Below are 20,793 nucleotides of genomic sequence, written 5' to 3'. Positions count from 1 at the left end.
AGTAATGGCAGCAGCAGATGCTCCCCAGGGATGTGCACAGCAATCTGACACAGCAGGGAAGCCTTCCCTGTTCCCTTTTCCAGGACCGACAAGAGTAGCTCTTCCATGCCACTGTGGGGATCCCAACACCCACATAGGAGATGGCTAACCTCCGGTCCACAGTGGCTGTAGGTGCTACACCAGAGGGATCCGGGGTAAAAAAGGAGTGGTCTAAGGTACAACTAATGCCCACAGCAGATTCACCCACCTGCAGTGGAGGCAAATTGCTAGCTTGCTGTGGTGGTAAAGGTTGTTTGCTCAAGTTTTTCTTGTTGTAGCTGGAAGAAGGACAGACCATAGGACCAGTAGTTTGTTTCATGTTCAAGATGAAATTGGTGCCTCTTTCCTGTGGAAGACAAGCAGCAAATGCCAAAAATAACTTCAGGTCTTTAAAAGTCACTTGTATTCACATAAAAACACTGTAAAAAGAACTTTAAAAAAACACCTTGCCAGCCCCAGAAAGGTAAAATAAACAATTTCTCCACAGAAAAAAATGTTTTTCAGTTAATTTACACAACTTTTAAACTGACAGGGAAAAAAAAAAAAAAAAAAAAAAAGAGTGCTTATGTTTAAAAGTACAATACAGTTTGACAGTCCATTAAAAACACAAACCTTCTACCGTTAAAATAAATGTGAACAAGTATATTTTCATTTCTTATACTTCTTTACTCTTTCTTCTTCACTTACTTTCTTGTAAGCCTGTTCTTCCCTCACCTCATATTGCAATTCCTATTTGTATTAGACTGGCTTACTTTTACTTCATCTACAAACTGTCTGAAATTTCTGTAAATATTAAATGACTGTCATATACTATGTACCAATTTTAAATGTTTTTATATTATGTCTAATTTTTTATTATTATTTAAACTGCAAACATTTTTGTTTTATTTTTTAAGATTGTAAAATTATTGTTTTTAAAATATTTTGTAATAATTTGGAGCTTTTCTCCTCAGGTCTCCGCTGAAAATGGGCTCCTACCCAGTTAGACTTCCCCGATAATCAAATGTCAATAACAAATAAATAAAATAACTTTCTTGAAATAATAAAACACATACAATATTTAGAAAATGAGAGGTTCTTCCACAATGAAAACCTATCTGCCCAGCAAAGGAAAAGCACCAAGCTGATCATCGATCCTTGAAAGCCTTAACAGAAGCTCTGAAACACTTGGCACCCAAACGTATCTTATAGTTTTCTCATCTCGAGCTGGCTGACAGTTTGGGCATATGGAAGGTTCCTTGAAGTTTTGGAAGCTGGCCAGCTGTTATATCCTTGGCTGGATATAACCCATACAGCTAAGGCTACTGCAGCAGTTATCAATATGATGAGCAAATAGTTCTCTGACTGCCAGAGAAGAGCAGAGCAGTCAGGCAAGCTTTTATGGATTAGAAAACTGACCCCCCCCCCCCAAGAAGTGACACATGATCAACGACTTCCTAAGAACTACCACTTTCTTTGGAACCCTGGCCAGACTTTATGTTTAAAAACATGGTTGCCCCTGCTGACTTCCAACCCCCTCCTAGTCAACTGACCCATTCATTTCCACAAAACAAAGCAAGGGTTGACTGGAAGGAGACATCATTAAAGTAGCTTATCAAGAGTGGCTCATTTTATTTATTTCTTATTCTTATTAAAATGTATTCCGCTGTGTCTACCCCATCTACATATCTGGGTAGGCTGTGCTAAGGGCATCTGCACTGCACCATCACTCACTTCCACAAGGGACTGTTGCAGAAAGAAGTCCTGCTCACCCACAAGAAACACCACATGGCAAATTCCCTGGTCTCCATCAGGAAAATCCAACCACGCTTGTTGTGCCCATAGGCATGTGCAACCCCCACCCCACATGTGGAAGGGCATGCCCATCCTCTCCTACCTATGCTGTCAAGCACCCAAACATCTAATCACATTACCGTCACCTGCTCTGCAGTAAAATCTCCTCTCTATCCCTCTATGGTACCACCGTAAGTCATTCTGAAAAATGCTGCAATCACTGCAGTACTTTACAGAAATGTTACAATTGTCTTGCTGCTGCAGGCAATCAAATAAAAGTTAGCGGGAACTGTGGTCAGTTGAAGAATATGATAAAATTCAAGTCTATGCTCTCAATTAAGATGGCAAGTGTGTTACCCTCAATTTCTTTCTTTTCAAGCTTAGCCTTTACTTACTCATCAACGAGCATGAACCACTAAAGGCAACATTCATAAACGGAGGCCTGGTGTTCCCTGGTAATTTCAAGAGATGGAGACTAGCATGTCATCCTAACACAAAGTCCAGCACCAGCTGCCCCAGGAGTTCCATCTACAGTAATAACAATACAACGGGTGGACTGACTGAATTACTGAAGCGGAGGATGTCCTTCCTTCGATCACTTTTGTAGTATTCCACCACCACTGGGTTACCTTATCAAATAACCTGGACACGTGGAATGGGCACCAAAGCCAAAACCTTCCACAGAGCCTTATGTCTGACATATAACCTAAGCTAGTCAGCATAAATGTTACATAAGTGAACGTATGAGCCGGACAATTCCAGACTACCTTGTTATGAGTCCAAACACAGGTATCATACCCAGTCTGTTCTAATCGTGGTCACTGGTATCATCCTTGCCTTTCACTTACTATAGGTTTCCCAATGGGGCATTTACCTCCTTATTTTCTTTGCAATTTGGTGTTTCAGTCTGTCAGATGTCAGCTAAGAGGGGAAAGTGCAATTGTGACAAGCAGATTCTTTATAAGGATCTTCACTACCAGTGTCTTTTTGTATTGGAGTATAAGAATAGTCAGACTGGCCAGTCATTTGTAGCAACAACCCTATGCACTAGTCTCTCCAAGCTTAATACCGGTTTAGAGATTCAGTGCCTAAAGTGTCTCACCCAGTCTAAAACAGTGGAAACTTCGGCATTCAATGTCCCACTCATTCCAAAAAAGAAATTCAAACAGCCTAGGCATGAACTATCATCTACCCAGTCTGACTTGGATGTACCTACTGAGGCTTTGCAACAGCCTGAGGTATGTTTAATTATTTCTCATGCTCCTGCTACAGTGGTCTCAACAGAGGTAGTATGGTGTCATGACTGTTGTATGTCAGATATGATTGACCGTACCAATACAGTGGAGAAGGGGGAAACTAAGTTTGTAATTTCGGAAGGAATGGGTTGCATCTCTCAAATACTGGTTCAGGAAGAGGTGCCTGGATCTTTGATAAATATACCAAGGGTCAGATCCACCACACTTTTATTAAAGCGGACATCACTCCCAAGAATCAGAGACAGAAGACCAAAATGTTTATCCTGATTAGATGTGCCACGAAAAAGAATGGATGGAATTTTCTCAAGGACTACTTAAGGCTATTTTGGCTCTCGAACCTCCTTTCTTCTTATCCAATGCACCCCCCTGATGTTAAATGGCTTCTAATTAGGAGGATACTTTATCATCTGACTTGTTGATGACATTTCCTTTGGGGAAACCATCATAAAGATGATGTAGTACTTTTAGTGGGAATCCAGACAAGTATCTGATGTGCATAAGAAATATCACAATGTACTGGAGGCTGGTACCCTACCTGCACCCATTTTCCCAGTTTTGAATGCTTTTCGGGATGCATTTCTATCCACTTCTACCTGACCTGACACTCAAATTCCATCACCTAAGAGACCGGGATAGGTTCTACAAAGTGCTTGATGACCAACAATTCTTATATAAAAATCCTTTGACAGACCCCTCCGCCTTTCTAATTTCCACAGACAAGCCTTCCAAAATGTTTACCTGCTGCTTATGCTCTACCCTGAGACAGACATAGTAGGGCCATAGATAGATATAGAAAGAAGGTTTACACCTACTCCACTCTGGCCTTCACAGCTTTGAATGACCAAACACAAAGACTAAATATTTGCTGTCCATACCAAGTAATTTGACCAAAACTCTGTCTAACCTTGAAGTGTCTGAAATAAAACAGCAGATTATTTCCATGGTGGGTCAAGCTACCCAGGTGGCAAGGCACAGTATCAAATGCAGTTATGATGCAGTGGAAGCTTCATCCAGAGCAGCTATTACTGGATCAGTTACCAGAAGACTTGCAGGGTTTTGTTCTCAGTCCCTTTCTCGAGGATTTTAAAACAAAATGGTTTTCTTCCCTTCAGAGATCTCTTATTCAGTTCTGAGGCTGCAAAATTGGTTAAATCCTTGCAAGACTAAGGGAAAATACAATATTTCAAGCAACATTTCCTTTATTGGTATTCTCAGGTACCAGAGGAACTATTCTGCTATGCTCACTTTCTTTTCTTGCAATGAACCTAGGTCCACTCAGAGGGGCAGAAAATGCAAAGAAAGATTTCAGGATAAACCTGCCAGAAACTCGTCTTGGAGGCTCCAAGAGTACACTTTCCAGAAAAATCAGAAACTATTTTCTGATACCTCTTGTCCTTGTTGGTCCACCTCTCCCTCTCGGTCAAAAAGATCAACTTCATCACTTTCTGCATGGCACCTCATAACTTCAGACAAAAGAAGAATGGAGGCTATAACTACCTCTCTTTACCCAGGGTTTGTAATCAAGGAGCCTCAATCCTCACCACTGACACCAGTCAGAGACAGTCACTACAAACAGGAATGGATTTACACAGTATTTTCAAATGCAGCTCTCTGCAAACACAATTTTCTCCAGGAGCACACAGAGAATATGATCCACTGGGACTGGGCTCTCTGTCTCTCCAGATCCCAAACAAGACTCACTTTGGAGCACTGTGACCCAGTTCCAAGTAGCGGACACATCCACATCTGTGTTTTTGATTTTCACACACAAACACACACACAAACATGCACTCACACACACACAAACATGCACTCACACACACACAAACATGCACTCACACACACACAAACATGCACTCACACACACACAAACATGCACTCACACACACACAAACATGCGCGCACGCGCACACACACAAGCATACGCGCACACCCACACACGCGCACACAAACACGCACGCACATATGCATGCGCACACACATGCATGCACACGCTCTCTCTACTGGGAAAGGCTGGTACAGATTTACTAGCTGTATCCCTTCTGCCCAGACTATAAGATAACCTCACTGTCACCAGTCAACCATTGTCGGGCTCTTACAAGGGTATCCAATGACACTGAGTAAAATGAACACTAACATAAATGGTAGAGTTTAACCAAAGCAATCAAGCTTTTCAGTGTGGCCAATGTGTCACCAAAACAAACACAGGTGCTCTCACGATGTTAAAAGTATTCTCTAAAAGATCAGCCACAATGAAAGGTATAAAAATATTTAATAATAATTAATAAAATAGAAAATATGAGAATACTAAATATCCAAGTACAATAAACAGAGTTTCAATCACATGTATGTACTGTTGGAAACTTATGAGAAATGTATACCACTTTTATATTTACTAGCTATGAGCAAAAGCTCTCATCTGTTATGTTATATGTTACCTTAGGCCACTACTATGTATTAACTGCCACACAAAACAACGTATTAATATTACCTCACTTTACTTTGTTGTATGTTATATTAAACCATTTCCAATGTATTACTAGATATCCATTGTGTAAATGTTGATACATCCTTTTTTATTTTTGATTCGATTATGTATTTATTATCTGGAGCTTTTCTCCCAGGGCCTCTGCTGAAAATGGACCTGTGTCATTGAACTTTCCTGGTAAACAAATATAAAATAAATAAATATAAATAAAAATAATGCAGTTGGACAGATTCAAACAGATACGGAAAAACAATACTCAACTAATCTCACTGTATTTCCTGACATTTAAAGAATAACTGTTGCTTAGCTAACTTAATTAATACAGCAAGGCAAGATTAGATGACAAGATGCTTACTTCCACAAGGCAAGGTGATGAGCTTCCAACTACTGAACTGAACTCAACTAACTGTGATAACTTTTCACAGATTTTTTATATCAGGTTCCAAAGAAAGCAAAACAAACTGTTGTGCGAGTTCCATCCTCTCAGTGCTTGTTATAGGATGACATCACATTTGATCATCTGACTCTGATGCAATACACATTCAGAGCTTTGCCAAGATCTGTTGCAGTATTTGAAAATTACAGAACAATTTCAAAAACCTCTAAAAGCAAAATTGTTCCTAGAAGCAGTTTACATTCCCTGCCATGACAATGCCCAGGTGGATTTTGTATGCAGATCCCTGGAAGACCCTCATGAATGGAAGTTGAGCAAGGACATCTACCCAGACAGTCCACAAATTGGGTATGCCTCAGGCAGACCTGTCTACCTCCATTCACAACAACTAGCTTAAAGTGTTGTGCTCCATGACTCCTTGCCCCCAGGCCTGGAGGATGGACACCATACATCTTTCCTTGGACGAGAAGGATTCTTTATACATTCTCCTCTCTTCCTCTAATCCCAAAGGTTCTATTTAAGATTCAGAGAGAAAAGCCAAATATCCTGCTGGTGACTCGCTTTTGGCCCAGGCATCATTGGTTCCCCCTTCTCTATCATCTGGCCAGACCTCATCATCACAAGTTACACTACAGAGTGAACCTGTACAAAACAAGGGCTCTTTACTTTATCCCAACCTCTTATCTCTCAGCCTAACAGTGTGAATGATAGAATTCAGATCCCTTTCATACACCAATTGCCTTCGGACTTGCTACAGGAGTAGGAAAAAATAGGAGGGATCTACCAAGTTTCCCCAAGTGAGTCAGCTCATCTGGCAAATGGTGCAGAGGGTTAAGGCGGTCAGCTGTAGTTCCCGTGATACAGGGTTTGGTTCCCTCAGCCCATTTTTTTTTTTAAATATACACTGTGTGACCTTGAGCAAGTCACTTAACTAAGCATAGCTCCCAGATCAGCCCTAAAAAGGGACTGTATGCCCAGTGGGCCTACCTGGTTCAAATGAGTATTATAACCATCATCATTATTAATAACAATAATACTTTTAACGACAATTAATAATTTTAGTTAAGATTTATTACATAAATAAATGTAGTTTTGTTAGAACATATGGGAGCAGAAACATGCAGAGAAAGTCACTGTAAACTTTAATTTTCTTAATCTCTGTAAAGTCCCAATCTTAAAGAAGCTGCAACAAAAAAGCTTCTAAAGTCATCTGAAAAAAAAAATATCTAAGAAACAGACTTTTCATACATCTTTGCTTCTAGACCACCCCTATTTAGGTCACCTGACACCAAAGCTGACTTCCATCTGTCAGCACTGTTTCAAACTCCTTACTCAGATTAATTTATTTGGCTTTGCTGACCACAAAAAGTCTTGACTGGGTTAAAACCCATTTTCAGCAGAGGGCTGGAGAGAAAGCTCTACAATTAAGTTACACATGATGTACATGAACTTATTTGCACAATTTTTAACTATTTATAATTATTTCTTACACAAACATAGCATTTTAACATGAAAAACAAGAGTGAAATAACAAACTGTCTAATTATTGAATACACAATAACAATTAATGTACTTGTAGCATGATGGGTGCAGGGAAAAGATCAAATAGAGGTATTTTTCAGTTTAGTAATAATTTACAGACAAATAGAATGCAGTTTAAAAAAAAAACTGATATGAAGGTAGAAGTTATGGGAATGAACACGAAGACAAATTGTAGTTAGTGGTGGGGTGTGAATGGAGGAAGAAAAGAGTTTAGGAAATAAAGTATGAGAAGGAACGAGGAGGTAAAATACATGGAAGCAATGAGACTGTAAGAGTTGGAAAAAAAGTAATCAGAGTAACGCTAACCAGGTGGGCAGGAAGAACAGAGCAATCTTTGGCATAGATGCTGTTTCAGCCAAGCTTTGAAACTATTTAATGTTTTGTACCTGATTTAACTGTGTGGGGATTTCATTTCAGAGTTTTGACACATAATGAGAGTAGAGAGTCCCCAGGAGTTTTGAATGTCTTACTGATACACAGTAAACGTTTATTGCTGGAGTGAAGGTCTCGGGTGGGTGAACATTTCAGTACAGTACTTTGTAATGCTGGGCACTTGTTAGCAGAGTACAATAGCCTGTGGCCAATAATTAACTAGTTGTGAGTATGCCAATTGGTTTGGGAGTTCAAGCCAGTTTAATTGTTTTAATACAAAGCAGTGGTGTGTTTTATGAAGTTGGTTGGTTGCAAATTTAACTATTTTGCAGTAGAAGGAGGCTAGATTAGTTTTACACATAGTGTTGGTATTTGTAAGAAAAGGGGAATCATAACAGAGAAGGAAGGTGGCTACAACCCTTGCTCGATCTGCCAGGTAGTGTTTAGCTCTATACAGGACGCAGCGTTTTTAGTGAGTTTTCTTGACTGAATGAAGTATGTGGTGATCAAATTTGAGGTTAATGTCTATTAAGACTCTGAGAAGTTTAGTTTGGTTATGGTTTCTATTTTTGTGTCACTACTTGCAGTAATATGAAAAGTGTGCTTCTGGTTAAGGTGTTGTTTTGAAGTATGAGCATAGTTTTTTTTTGGGGGGGGGTTGGCATGTACTTTTAGTACCACTACTTGTTTGTCACAAGAAGCTTTTTTTCCTCATCTCGACTAGCCTGTGCATAGTAGCTACCATACACACACACTAGATGGCAGTATAAGTCTGTCTTTTCCTCTCTCTGTATTCCATTCATTAGAATAAATTTCCTCTAAGCTTACTATCCACTCCTTGAATCTACCTCAGTAATCTCTTGTCTGTACCCTGTGTTTTGTTCCTATTTTCTTAGCTCCTGACTTATATTTACTTATGCTTGGAGTTTCAAAAAATAAAATATTAGGAATTTATGTGAACTATTTTCTGTTACAGTAAGAATGTAGGCACTTCTTTTTCACTTCAGCTTGAATTGTATAGGTTAACAGTGGAAGTAATACATGATCGGGATAAATGTATAAAATTGTGTTAAAAGGGTCTTATTCATATAACATTTACCCTGTACAAATGGGGGAAAACAGCTAAAGTTTTCCACAGGAAAAAACTCAGTCCTGCAGACCTCATAAGCCGTGCAAAATGGTACTAAATGATTACATCTTGAAGACTTCACTACATTGCAGAATTAGTATGATAAAAACACATTTGCCAATGTTATCTACAGATGAAGCATAAAATAGGAGCATAGCCCATGCTAGTTAATATAAATCTCAAAGCTCACTAAATATCCCATGATGGTAAAAAAAAGTAATAAAACTGCTACTGTACCTTAGCAGGCAAGGTGGGCTTAAAGGCGGATGTTGCTGGCATTTTCTTATTCTCCAGTTCACTGTCGCATTTCTGTCAAGACAAAAAAAATACTGTCATTTGCTCTAGTGTGGTAGAACAAGCAAAAAATCATACATATGGGCCCAATAACAGTAAGCACACACTATAACAGACACATGCAGCTCACTCTACAAGTCTTCCCCTCCCAATTAAACACCCCATTGATATGGTCACAGAAGGCTAACCCCCCTGCCTCCAAAGGCACAAACTAATACCATTGCTCCAACTCACAGAACCAATACTCTACTCCATGGGAGAATATGTGAAAAATATCTCTAACCTCTCACTTACATTTCTAAAGACAGGCTGAAGACAACGCCACTGCTGTAAAAAGAAAGGGTTGAAAAGAAAGACAGACATACAGCTGGACACGCATGCTTCTTCCAATTCCATATCAAGCTGGTCTGCTCTGTAGTGCAGCCATTCCTTTACTAAACGTATCACCCCTTTTTAAAGAACCTTCTGACCTGATACCATTCATTCTCCTCCACAAGTATGTTGCAAGTCCATTTACTCCAGTTCTGAAGTCCATCACTTTTCATAAAAGCCCCCCCCCCCCATTTTGTGCAAGTGCTTTTCAATTCTTCCCATTCATCTGCTCCAACATGCTTCCATTCATAAAAGACAAGTCCACTTACCAAGGTCATTTTCTCCACTCCTGTTCCTGTCTTTAATCAGTCCATTTAAGTCAAAAGCATTTCTCCCTCTAAACTTCTTCTCTAACCTGCTCCCCTACCAAATTCTCCAGACTTTCCTGAATAAAAAAAAAAGGTCTTGTTTCAATGCAATGCCTCCATAGCTCCAGCCCTTCTGAAATGTTTTTAAACATATTTACAGTACTACGTTTATGCTGCACTATTTATATTCATAGTGAACTAGTGAACTACACATTACTGATCTCCTTTCTAGTCTTCTGCCATCTTTTCCCTAAAGATGTTCATCACCCAAAAATACTCATTGTGTTGGAAAAAGGGCAGCCTCTCTACATCACAGTTCATGGAAACTATACCAGTTTATTTACAGTAAGATATTTTTCCACTAGATAACTTGGCTGAAGGTAAACTTACATACCACTTCAGGCATAAAGGAAGGATTAGTTTTCAAAGAAACCCTACTCTTGTGAAAAATGAGACAAGACTAACCCATAGTAACAGCTTGCAACTCAAGACACTCTTCCTGCAGAAATTAGAGCAATGATAAAAAATGTTTACCAATGTTATGAACCTTAAATCAGCCTGATGGGCTGGGTCAAATGGAGCAACAGTTACATTTTCAAAACAAAGTTGAGATACCAAGGAAGACACACCTGTTTTCTAGGGAGCCTGGTATGAAACACCCCTTTTAAAAACATTTTAACATGGGAATATGCCAAAAAGGAAGGATCCATGAGTAGGCATGCTGAAAAGGCCAACAAATGAACCTTGACAGAAGAGTAAGAAAGGCCAGTGGATAACTTCCACGGATCTACTTTCAATTTTCGAATTACCGAAATACCAAACTTTACATTATTGGGATGAAAAAGCCGAAAGGTTAAAACAACAAAAATGCAGATCACCGCATCTTACAACACCAAAATACCATTATTTTTTGTATGCAGATTGTGATGTAGTCCGGATCAGTAGGTCTACGCCTTCCCTCAGTTTAGTGCAATCTCAGAGTTGTTATATATAATTTGCAGGGGGTGTGGGGGGTGCAGGGGGACTTGCCCCCTCCATAAACAAAAACAGTTGTTATAAATGTAAAATATTACTTCAGAATTATTTAATTTCTACTTTTGTTTGTATGGTGCTACTTGTAATGTGGCAGCTGTACTTTTAACATTTTCTGTTACTTACATCCAAGCAGCGAATAGCAACTTGTATATTACGCTCCCGGCAGTATCGGCATTTCTTATAAGCAAACCTAGGTTTACAAAGTAAAGTGATTCTTTGAGATGTATTCACAAATTATTTCAGACACAGCTTTAACACTGATAAAATTTGGAAATGTACGTTAAAAGGGAAAGATGACTGGCAATGTATAGTGGGAATGGCAGTTATAAGAAAACTTTTGAACTCGTAACTTGTAAATTAAAATACTGATATAGTTCTATTTGTTTGAAGGAAGGTGTAGTTTACGTGGATTTATGCGGAATAGTTTAAATAATTATTTAGTTTATAATTTTTTTAGATATCTGGGACAGATATTTTTATATTTGTTTTCAGAGAAGTGTGTAGACTGTCTGATGTGTTTAGTGACATCTGCAGCTTGTTATGGAATTCAATATTTTACGATTTTCATGCTTTGACCTTTCGTCTTTTTCGCCTCGGTAATGTAAAGTTCGGTATGTCGGTAATTTGAGAATTGAAAGTAGATCCCTTCCACACACATTGTAGCCTTAAAAAGGGGTCCGGGTTCATGTTTTAGCACCAACTAGAAAAGGTTTTCCATTTACTAATATATGATTTTCTAAGCAGCAGGTTTCTTTGCCTCCTTTAATACCTCCTGCATGTCCTCAGAAAACAGCTGCCTAAACAATACTAAAACTCTAGCCAGGCAGTTAGTTGAAGTTGTTTCAAGATGGGTGTGCATCAAACACCCCCAGTCTTGAGTGAGATCATCTAGTCTGTGGGGAAGCTTGTAGTAATTGCCCTTGGCCATTTTCTAAAGAGAGAACTACTGCTGCCCATTGATATTCAGGCCGACTGAGGGCAACCTGCCAGCAGATTACCCAAATGTAATGACTGCAACAGTGAAACACTAAGAACATCATACGCATCCAGAAGGAAAAATAAACAAGGAAAAAGGAAGAAAGAGACCCTCGGCCATCAAGAGGGAAGCAGAAAATAGGGCAAGAGGCAGTACAGAGGGGGAAGGAAGGAGGGAGCAAATACTGCAACAGTGAACAGAAGGATGTCTACTGTTATGGTAAGACTTTACACAACTGTACTATGTCCTTCCATATCACTATTGCAGTATACTTCACCTTCGTGAAAGTACAAGAGCTCAAGAAGAAGCCTGGGAGGAAGGCACAGAACACGAACGAACACACACACACACACTTTGGAAATAACATCCAACTTGTACTGTTTAGTGTAAGTATGGACAGAGGACCAAGTAGCAACTAAAGGATAGAACTGGTATCTACACCTTTAAAAAAGCACCAAAGGAGGCAACGGCCATAGACGAACGTATCTTTACAGATGTCTAGGGACATTTACCATGAAAAGAACAACAGAAGGAAATGTCCTTAGAAATCCAGGAGGAAACAATTTGCTTAGAAACAACCAAATCCAAAGTCCTGAGAAGCAAATAAACAAAAAGCTGCCCAGATTTGCAAATACCCTTAGTTTTGTCTGAGCAATATCTTAGCTGCCTATGCAAATCCCAGGTGTGAAGAACGTTCTTGCTCTCAGACTGCTGAGAAAGAAAAAAGGAAGGTAGATGAATAGACTGACTGAGAGACAATTCATTAACCACCTTGGGCACAAAAGGATGACTAGTATGAACAGACACCCTGTCTCTATGAAAAACAAAAAAAAGGTATAGCCATGAGAGCTTGGAGTTCAGAAACTCTCTTGGCCAAAGTAAGAGGCAAAAGAAGAACAGTCTTAATTACAGTGTTGCAAGGAAGCTGAAAAAGCAGGCTCAAAAGGAACCTAGGTCAATTTTTCCAGTACAAAAGTGAGGTTCAAAGAAGGCAGAACAGGCTTCCTGGGAAGCCTGATATGAAGGATAATTTTTAAAGAATTGCTTGACCTTAAACCTAGAGTCGAGAGGAGTAGTCAAAAATAGTTTTACTTGAAGAGTGGACAAGTAAGGATGGATAAGAGATCATTTGTCTTCCATAAGATCCACCTGGTGAGGTAAGTTGTGGTGACTGCACCTGGCAAAGTGAGAAAGAAGGGGGAACCAATGCTATCTGAGCCAAAAGGGAGTCCCCAAAAAGATTTTGGGAAGAGTCTTGCCTGATCTTGTGCAGAACACGTGGTAACATAGGAAAGGGGGAAGGCGTACAGAAATATCCCTTTCCAAGGAAAAGGCATGGCATCCACTTTCCAAGCCAGAGGACTTAGGACTCTGGAACAGAAAAGAAAAAGTTGCCTGTTCAGAGGGAAGGCAAAAAGATCTACCTGAGGAATGCCCCACCAATGGCCTATGTCCAGGAACTCATCTCTGAAGCACCCATTCATCAGCTTGTGTGCTGGACCTGCTCAAGTCTGCCATTGCATTGTGTTCCAAGGGAATGTAAACTGCCTGAAGAGTCACCTGACACTGGACAGCTAAATCCCAGACCTGAACAGCTAGTGTGCAAAGAATATAGGCCCTTGTTCCCCCCCACTTGTTGACACATTATACCACCATAGTATTGTCTGTGAAAACTTTGAGGGGCATGGCATGAAATATGGAATAAAAAGCTTGCAGACCCAGAAGCAGAGCCCTCATTTCCTTTATGTTGATGTGGACTGACCTCTGATGAGGAGGCTTGTGACATCCCTCCTCTGGACCAGTGCTCAAGGAGCCTTAATCCTCACCACCAACACCAGCAAGGGGCAGTCACCTGGAACAAAAAATAGATGCACACAGTATTTCCAGATGCAGCTCTCTGCACCAAGCACAATTTCCTTTAAGAGCACACATGGAACACACTCAGTCCTGGAGCTGGGTTTCCCTCTCTCTTTCTCCAGGCCCCAAATAAGACTTCCCACTGACACAGCTGTAGAGCTGAGTCCTCAGCAGAGTGTTCCAAGCCAAGTCCTTCATCACCCTCAGTGAAACCAGTGCTCTGTGTCCCTGCTCCAAGTAGCTGACACACACACACACACAAACACACACACACACACACCTGGAAAAGGCTGGCACAGATTTACCAGCTATGCCTCCTCTGCCCAGACTATAGGGTAGATACTGCCACCAAAGCACTTAGCAACTCTAAAGCTCTTTACAAGTGAACCCAATTATACGGAGTAAAATTAATAGTAATGCAAATGGTAGGTGCTTGACCAATGCAGCAAGGCCTTCAGGAGTGGTCACAGTGTGACCACATAAATATAAGTACTCTCAAAGGTTAAAATGACTGCGGTGGTGGTGCTGCGGTAGTGTTGTCGCCTCACAGTTAAGACGTTGCCCGTTCGATTCTCAGTTAGAGCGTCTTCTGTGTGGCGACATGCGTGAACAGGCGTTCCTTCGAAGGTTTTGCGTTAGGCCCGGCAAGCCAGCACGTAAAACTCTACTGCCAATCATTAGTGGACCGGAGTTCCACTGTGGCGACCCCTAACCGGGAAAAGCCGAAAGACACAAACAAACTCTCAAAGGTTAAAATATTCTCTAAAAGACCAGCCACACTGAAAAGTTTAAATATTTAATAATAAATAATAAATAATAAAAACTGCAGCAGGGCTAGCCACCCGGTGGTGTAAACCTTGGCTTGAGATGACTGTCACTGTTGATGTAACACCCCGACCCAATGTGCAAAATGGGAAAAAGAGGTTGAAGATGGATGGATGTAAATAATAAAAGTACATGAAAGTACTAAATATCCACTTACAATAAACACCAGAGTTTCATTCACAGGAAATATTAAAATATTAAAAAACACTGATGAAAAGGTTCACACACATACTGAAAAACAATACTTAACTAATTTCACTATATTTTCCTGACTGATCTAAAGAATTGCTGTCCCCTAGTTCACTTAGAAAGGCAAGATGATATCTGTCAGGTTTCACAAACAGACCGCTCAGTGCTGAGTGACATCTCTCACTAATACCTAAATATCATTTCAGTACTAGCTATAGAACGACATAATATCTGATCATCTGACTCTGGTTCCCACACTACTCCCATTACTAGAAACTGTCAGAATTTAGCACATATGTGTCAACACACACACACACACACACACACACACACACACACACACACACACACACACACACACACACACACACTTTTGCTAAGATGGGTTACAGCACCTGGGAGCTATAAAGCCATTTCAAAAACCTCCACCCTTCCAGGGTAGCAATTAGTTCACCCCTAAGGACAATACAGTAGGATTCCGAGTGCTGGTTTTCACAGACATTTTGTCTCTGGCTGCAATCAGACCTGTGAAATATAATCTTTATGGCCTAAACCAGGTAATTTAATTTCAGACTATTTTCAAAATTAGCTGGGCAGGACTAACCTCTTCTCTTCCAGTAGCTTCTGTTAAAATATATTAATTTCAACGGTTACAATACAGTCTGACATACAGGCGTATTTCTTTTCTGTCCAGCAGGACCCACTATTGGTACATTTTTTTAACATAAGCAGCTTTACAAATGCAAAACCATCTGTACAAATCAACTTGATATACAAATGACATAATTCTTTACAAACTGCAGCTAGCTATGTTGGCATACGTTACACATCCACTGCCCTACACCTCCTGGCATAGCCAGCACTACCTCACATCATCACAAAACCAAAGACCATGAACCTTTAGGGGGCCAAATGAGACACCCACCCCCTGTCTAAGGCACCTGTAAAGAGCTCCTACTGGAGCTTGAATATGAAGCCCTGGGTTGAGAGAAAGTTGACAAATTCACCACTGAAGCTTGAGATTGAAACAGGGAAGGAAAGGTACCAGGAACTCCAGCGGTGACAATGTTGAAGCCACACCATTTTGAGGTACCACTGAAGTTTCCTCATACAAAGCCTGGTGAGAGGGAGCATGGGAATGGTGGAAGCCATGAACCCCAGGACCCAGAGAAATCCCCTGGCTGTGACAGAAGGAATAAAGGATTGGAAAAGGGTTATCAGAGACTCAGCCTTGAGGGTAGGCAGAGATACCAACATATGAACTGTCTGAAGCCTGCAGCTGAGGAAAATAAGATTCTGGGAAAGGGTCAGAACTAATTTCTGGAGGTTTATGATGAACTCTAGACTGGGAATAGGCAAGGAGTAAAGCAGAGATCCTTAAGCAGAATGCTGGAAGAAGGATCTTGAATAAGCAGATTGTCTAGCTAGAGAAAAATCTAAATACCTCGAATCCTGCAAAAAGCAATTACAGGAGCAAGGCATATGATAAATACCCTTGGGGCAAGAGAGAGGCCAAAGGACAAACCAGGGAACTGAAAATGCAAGGAAGAGACAGGAATGTAAAACTTTCCTGAAAAGAGGATGGATGAGAATGTTAAATATGCATCCTTGAGATTCAGAGACACCAGAAAGGCCTGTGGAAGAAGAGGGGGAAATGTCTGAAGGGATAATATCCAAAAGGAAGGAATCTTCAGAAATGTGTTTAGCAGGGAAAGACACAGAAATGGTCCCCATGTACCCTCCTTTCATGGGATCAAAAACATTCTGGAATAAAATCCCTTCCCTACCTATGTGGGAGGCAAGGCTTGAATGGTGCCCTGTACAAAGGAGTGAAGACGCTCTGGGAAATGAGAGAGCTGTTCCCGAGCAGGTTGAGGGATGCCTGAAAAGGGAAGAAGAAACTTCCCAACTATGAAATATCCCTGATGGATAATGGACAGAACCCAAGAGTCTAAATAATTTGTAGCCAATGTGGAAGAGACGGGGAAAGGAGGGACAAGGGAACCTGGCAGAGGGAAGGAGGGAGCAAACCACGAAACAAAACCAAGCCGGACCTGAAAAGAAGGCTACTGGGAGGCAGGAGATTGAGTAGACTTAGCAGGAGGCACACGTATAGAACCTTTCGTGCCCTTGGGAGGAGGGCAAGATTGCCTATGAACAAAAGCAGACCTGGATGGACAGTTCCTCTGAAGCTTATATTTTTTTCCCCATTCATGTTTCAGCTCCTGCAAGGCTTTGCCCGTGTCCTGGAGGGACAAGAAAAGGTCTGCAGCATAAAAAACAAAAAGACCTTTGTCATCCAAAGGAGCATTCAATGTTTTGCATTAATGTCATCAGGCAAATCCTGAACACTAAGCTAATAACATCACCTTATAACTGAACTAAAAGCAGCAGCCCTGGAAAAGCCATCAGCTGCATCTGACTGAATAGTAAGCAACTTGTAAAGTGGAGCCAACAGGGAAAGGGATGAAGCCTTCCCCTCAGAGTCAGGAAGATCAGAAACCATCTAAGAAACCTCAAAGGACAACCAAAACATACCTGGTCAAATGAGTCTGGTAGTTAATGGCCTCAAAGGACAAAGTGGTAGCAGTGTAAACTTTCTTGCCCAACCATTCTATGGCTCTACTATCCTTATCAGAAAACAGGTTGATGGAGGGCAGCAACTTGGATGGCTTGTCATAAGAGAGTGACACAAGAGAAGGGTCAGCAGGAGGGTATTTATACAGAAATTTGCACTCCTCAGGCCCTTTACAGAACCTATATGTATTCTTAGGTGCAGGAGGATGAGAGTCAGCGGCTACAGAAGCTGCTGAAAAGATATCCAAAAGACAGCCAGAACAGCAGAAAGACATATGGTTTAGGAGACTCCATCAGTAAGAACTCATACGTTTTTGAACATGAGAGACTTTAAAAATTCCACTTAACATAGCCCATCGCACAGGCAATGTTATCCCCAAAGGACAGCTCTTCCAAAGGGAAGTCTGGACCCAAGGAATTCTCCTCCTCTGAACCACAATCCAAGGGGGAAGGAAGATGGAAAGAATAAGCCATGGATTCTTCCTTTGAGTCCAGATCCTCATCAGAGGAACTGAATTTCCTTGGCCTCTTGAGTGGAGTGGAAGACTAGGGAGGAGCAGGAACATAGGGGTGGCTTCAAGGTCATCAAAGCATTAAATAAACCCTGAATGAAATCATGCCTTTCACATTGGGAATCCTTCACAACAGTGGAAATATGCTTTGTCTTTTTTCTTTTGTATTTTCCTGCAGGACATTCACGCAAAACACCCTCTGAGGGTCAGACCCCTGACCCAACTATATAATGGTTGCAGGAATTTCCTCTCTCATTAAGATCTGAGGAATCCTCCTTGGTTCTTCAGATATAATCAACTGAAATTCACTCTAAATGTAAGGCACTGACATCTGAAAAGCCTCTGAGGACAAGCGAGAAGCCAGATCCACACCAGCCTCCAATGGCACTGTGGCAGAGGAATCCTAAGCAAGCACTGTCTGGTCCTCTGGGTTTTCACCAGCCTTGACAGAGATGTCTGGAGAGGCTGGAGAACAGCCAAATCAGGCCTATCTTTTTTTCCCCTTCTTAGCAGATGGCTGGCCCTCCTGACAGGAGGATTCTGTCATAGCACCCTAAGACAGTAATTTAAGACATTAGTTCTCCAGTTATATGGACAAAGAGGAGAGGTGACTATGTATGGTCTTAGGTGCAAACGTCTGGCAGATGGAACACTGTGTATGATTGTGGGAAGCACCCAAACAAGATACTAGTTGTGACAGTCTTTATGGGGATCCTGCCTCCCACACTGACAACTTCACTTTCTGAATGACATGAGCACCACCACCATGACAGTGACAACAAGGAAAAGAAAAAACTCCAGCAGGGCACTTATGTGAAAACACGGTTTGGTAACCAACACAGGAAAACTGCATTCAGACCGACATTCAATAATGGTATTTGGACTGGCAGTAAAGTAGTTCTCCGAGTGCTTGCACCAGTGTGTCACCTTTATCCCCTATGTTGTGCATGGAACGTATATGTGTGATGTACTCCACCTACAAGAACTGAAAGCTTTGGTATACTGGCCGGATGTTGGGCTATCTTTGGCAAGCAATCCCCAAGACGAAGAATACTGCATCAGTGATATGGAAGGACATCATTCATGTCCAAGGAAATAAAAACAGAGTCCTGCCAGTTTTTGTATTATGAATGGAGGCAAATGGATGTATCCAAGGTGTTCTCCAAGCTGGATCATATCCTGGAGGATCCCCCTCCCCCCATTCAGTTTCCATTTGTGAAGGTCTACTTTGGTCCGGCTCAGCTCGTCAGCCACAAACGTTTGGTCTGACAGGATACAAGATGCATGTAGATTGAAATTGTGCTGACTTGCTATATCCCAAGCTACCATGGCTAATCTGCACAAAGGGTAAGGCCCAACTCCTCACAGTTTTTTTGGATTCCTAACATCTGACTGAAAACTCAAAATATGGAAAAACAAAAATACTGAAAACTCAAACACTGATTCCTATTTAATGCAGGGGGCTGTGCTCCCACAATCCCTGCTGATTAAATATGCCAACTCAGAGATTGCACTATGGTAGGGAAAAGGCACATTTCTATTTTTAATATTTTCAGTTTAAGAGGAAAAAAATGAATAGAACCCATACGTTTATGTACCATATCACTGTTGTGTGGTCTGTAACCACTTGTAATGGTCATGGGGAACAGAGGATTGACTCTGGAGCATTTATTTTTGCCAGTACCTGAAGTTTGTGTTTTGGTCTGTGCTTCTGGTTCCAAAGACCCTATTACTTTACTCACATATACACCACTCCCCACATAAAGTCTAAAAGATCTCTGGTTATAGACTGTGCTGGAGCTGGAAGGAAAAAATGAGAACTGGACTCCGATAAAACTGGTCTTTTAGCCAAAGTTGTTCTCTTTTTACAAATCCCAAATCAGGACTCTAGAATGTCAGGTGGTGATAATGTTGGAACTATACCAATTTTAGTTACCATAGAATTTTGCTCACATGGAGTCTGACTACAGGACTCATGAGAATCACAGATACCATGAATCCTAGTATCCAATGACTTGGACAGAGTGGAAAAGCTCAGGACTAGATCTAGATCTACTTTTTTTCTATGGAAGAAAAGCTATTTAAAATGAGGTATATAGAAAACACCATAGGAAAACAATCCTGACAGGGGGAGTCAAGCAAGACTTTTAGATGTTCTCCTGAAACAGTCTGTGCAGGAGATATCTCAGAGTGAGTTTCCTGACATCTGAATAAGATGCTGCAAAGATAAATAAGTCATCTAGATAATGAAACATAAATACAGTGCAGTCTGCAGCATGCCATCACTAGAGCTAGACTCTCTGTGAATACCCTTTGAACAATGGATAACCTGAAGGGTAATGCAAAGAACTGGAAATGTGATCCAGACTCAGAAAACCTTAAGAAACATGAAATATAGTGTTACAAGAATGTAATAAGCATCTTTCAAATCTAGGGTTACCAAAAAACAAGAGCACTGAGAGGCAACAAGCTGTGAAGAGCTTGCATTCTGAACTCTGGAACTTTCACAAAATAGTTTACAGAAGAAAAAAGAAGGCTGGTCTCTATGAAGCTTCTTTCTTTGGTACCAAAGGAGGAGGAACAGCTACTCTCATCCCTGACTTGCATGCTGAATGACAGGACAGAAAAAAAGTTCTCGCAGATGAGATAATCCCTTGAAAAAATGGAGTGATTCACACTGTCATCTGCATCACTAAAGAATCACTCTTAAAATCCATTTCTCTGAGAGTGTCTGTTTCAAAGAAAGAAATGGAGAGCCAGCCTTTGGGGAAGATTTAAAGGTCTGCCAGGGTGGGGAGGGGGAGGTCATTCTGTATACAGTCATTCAAATGTGTTAGACTGACTCGTTTCTTTTG

At 40.9% G+C, this 20,793-nt stretch overlaps 1 protein-coding gene across 3 annotated transcripts in view; it reads right to left on the bottom strand.

Moving 5' to 3' along the window:
* The window catches only part of LOC122812109 (myoneurin-like), a 947,405-nt gene that overhangs the window by 777,198 nt on the left and 149,414 nt on the right, over positions 1 to 20,793 (bottom strand). For all 3 annotated transcript variants that reach the window (XM_044084390.1, XM_044084391.1, XM_044084392.1), the window contains exon 3: positions 9,231 to 9,302. In XM_044084390.1, the coding sequence (XP_043940325.1) occupies positions 9,231 to 9,272 (42 nt within the window). In that variant the 5' untranslated portion in view covers positions 9,273 to 9,302. The remainder of the gene's footprint in view (positions 1 to 9,230; positions 9,303 to 20,793) is intronic.

The sequence above is a fragment of the Protopterus annectens genome, chromosome 9.part0 (assembly GCF_019279795.1).
Source record: "Protopterus annectens isolate FY-2018-M chromosome 9.part0, PAN1.0, whole genome shotgun sequence".
Taxonomy (NCBI): Eukaryota; Metazoa; Chordata; order Ceratodontiformes; family Protopteridae; genus Protopterus; species Protopterus annectens.
The sequence above is the reverse complement of the archived record's forward strand: the minus strand, read 5'-3'. Positions and strand labels throughout refer to the sequence as shown.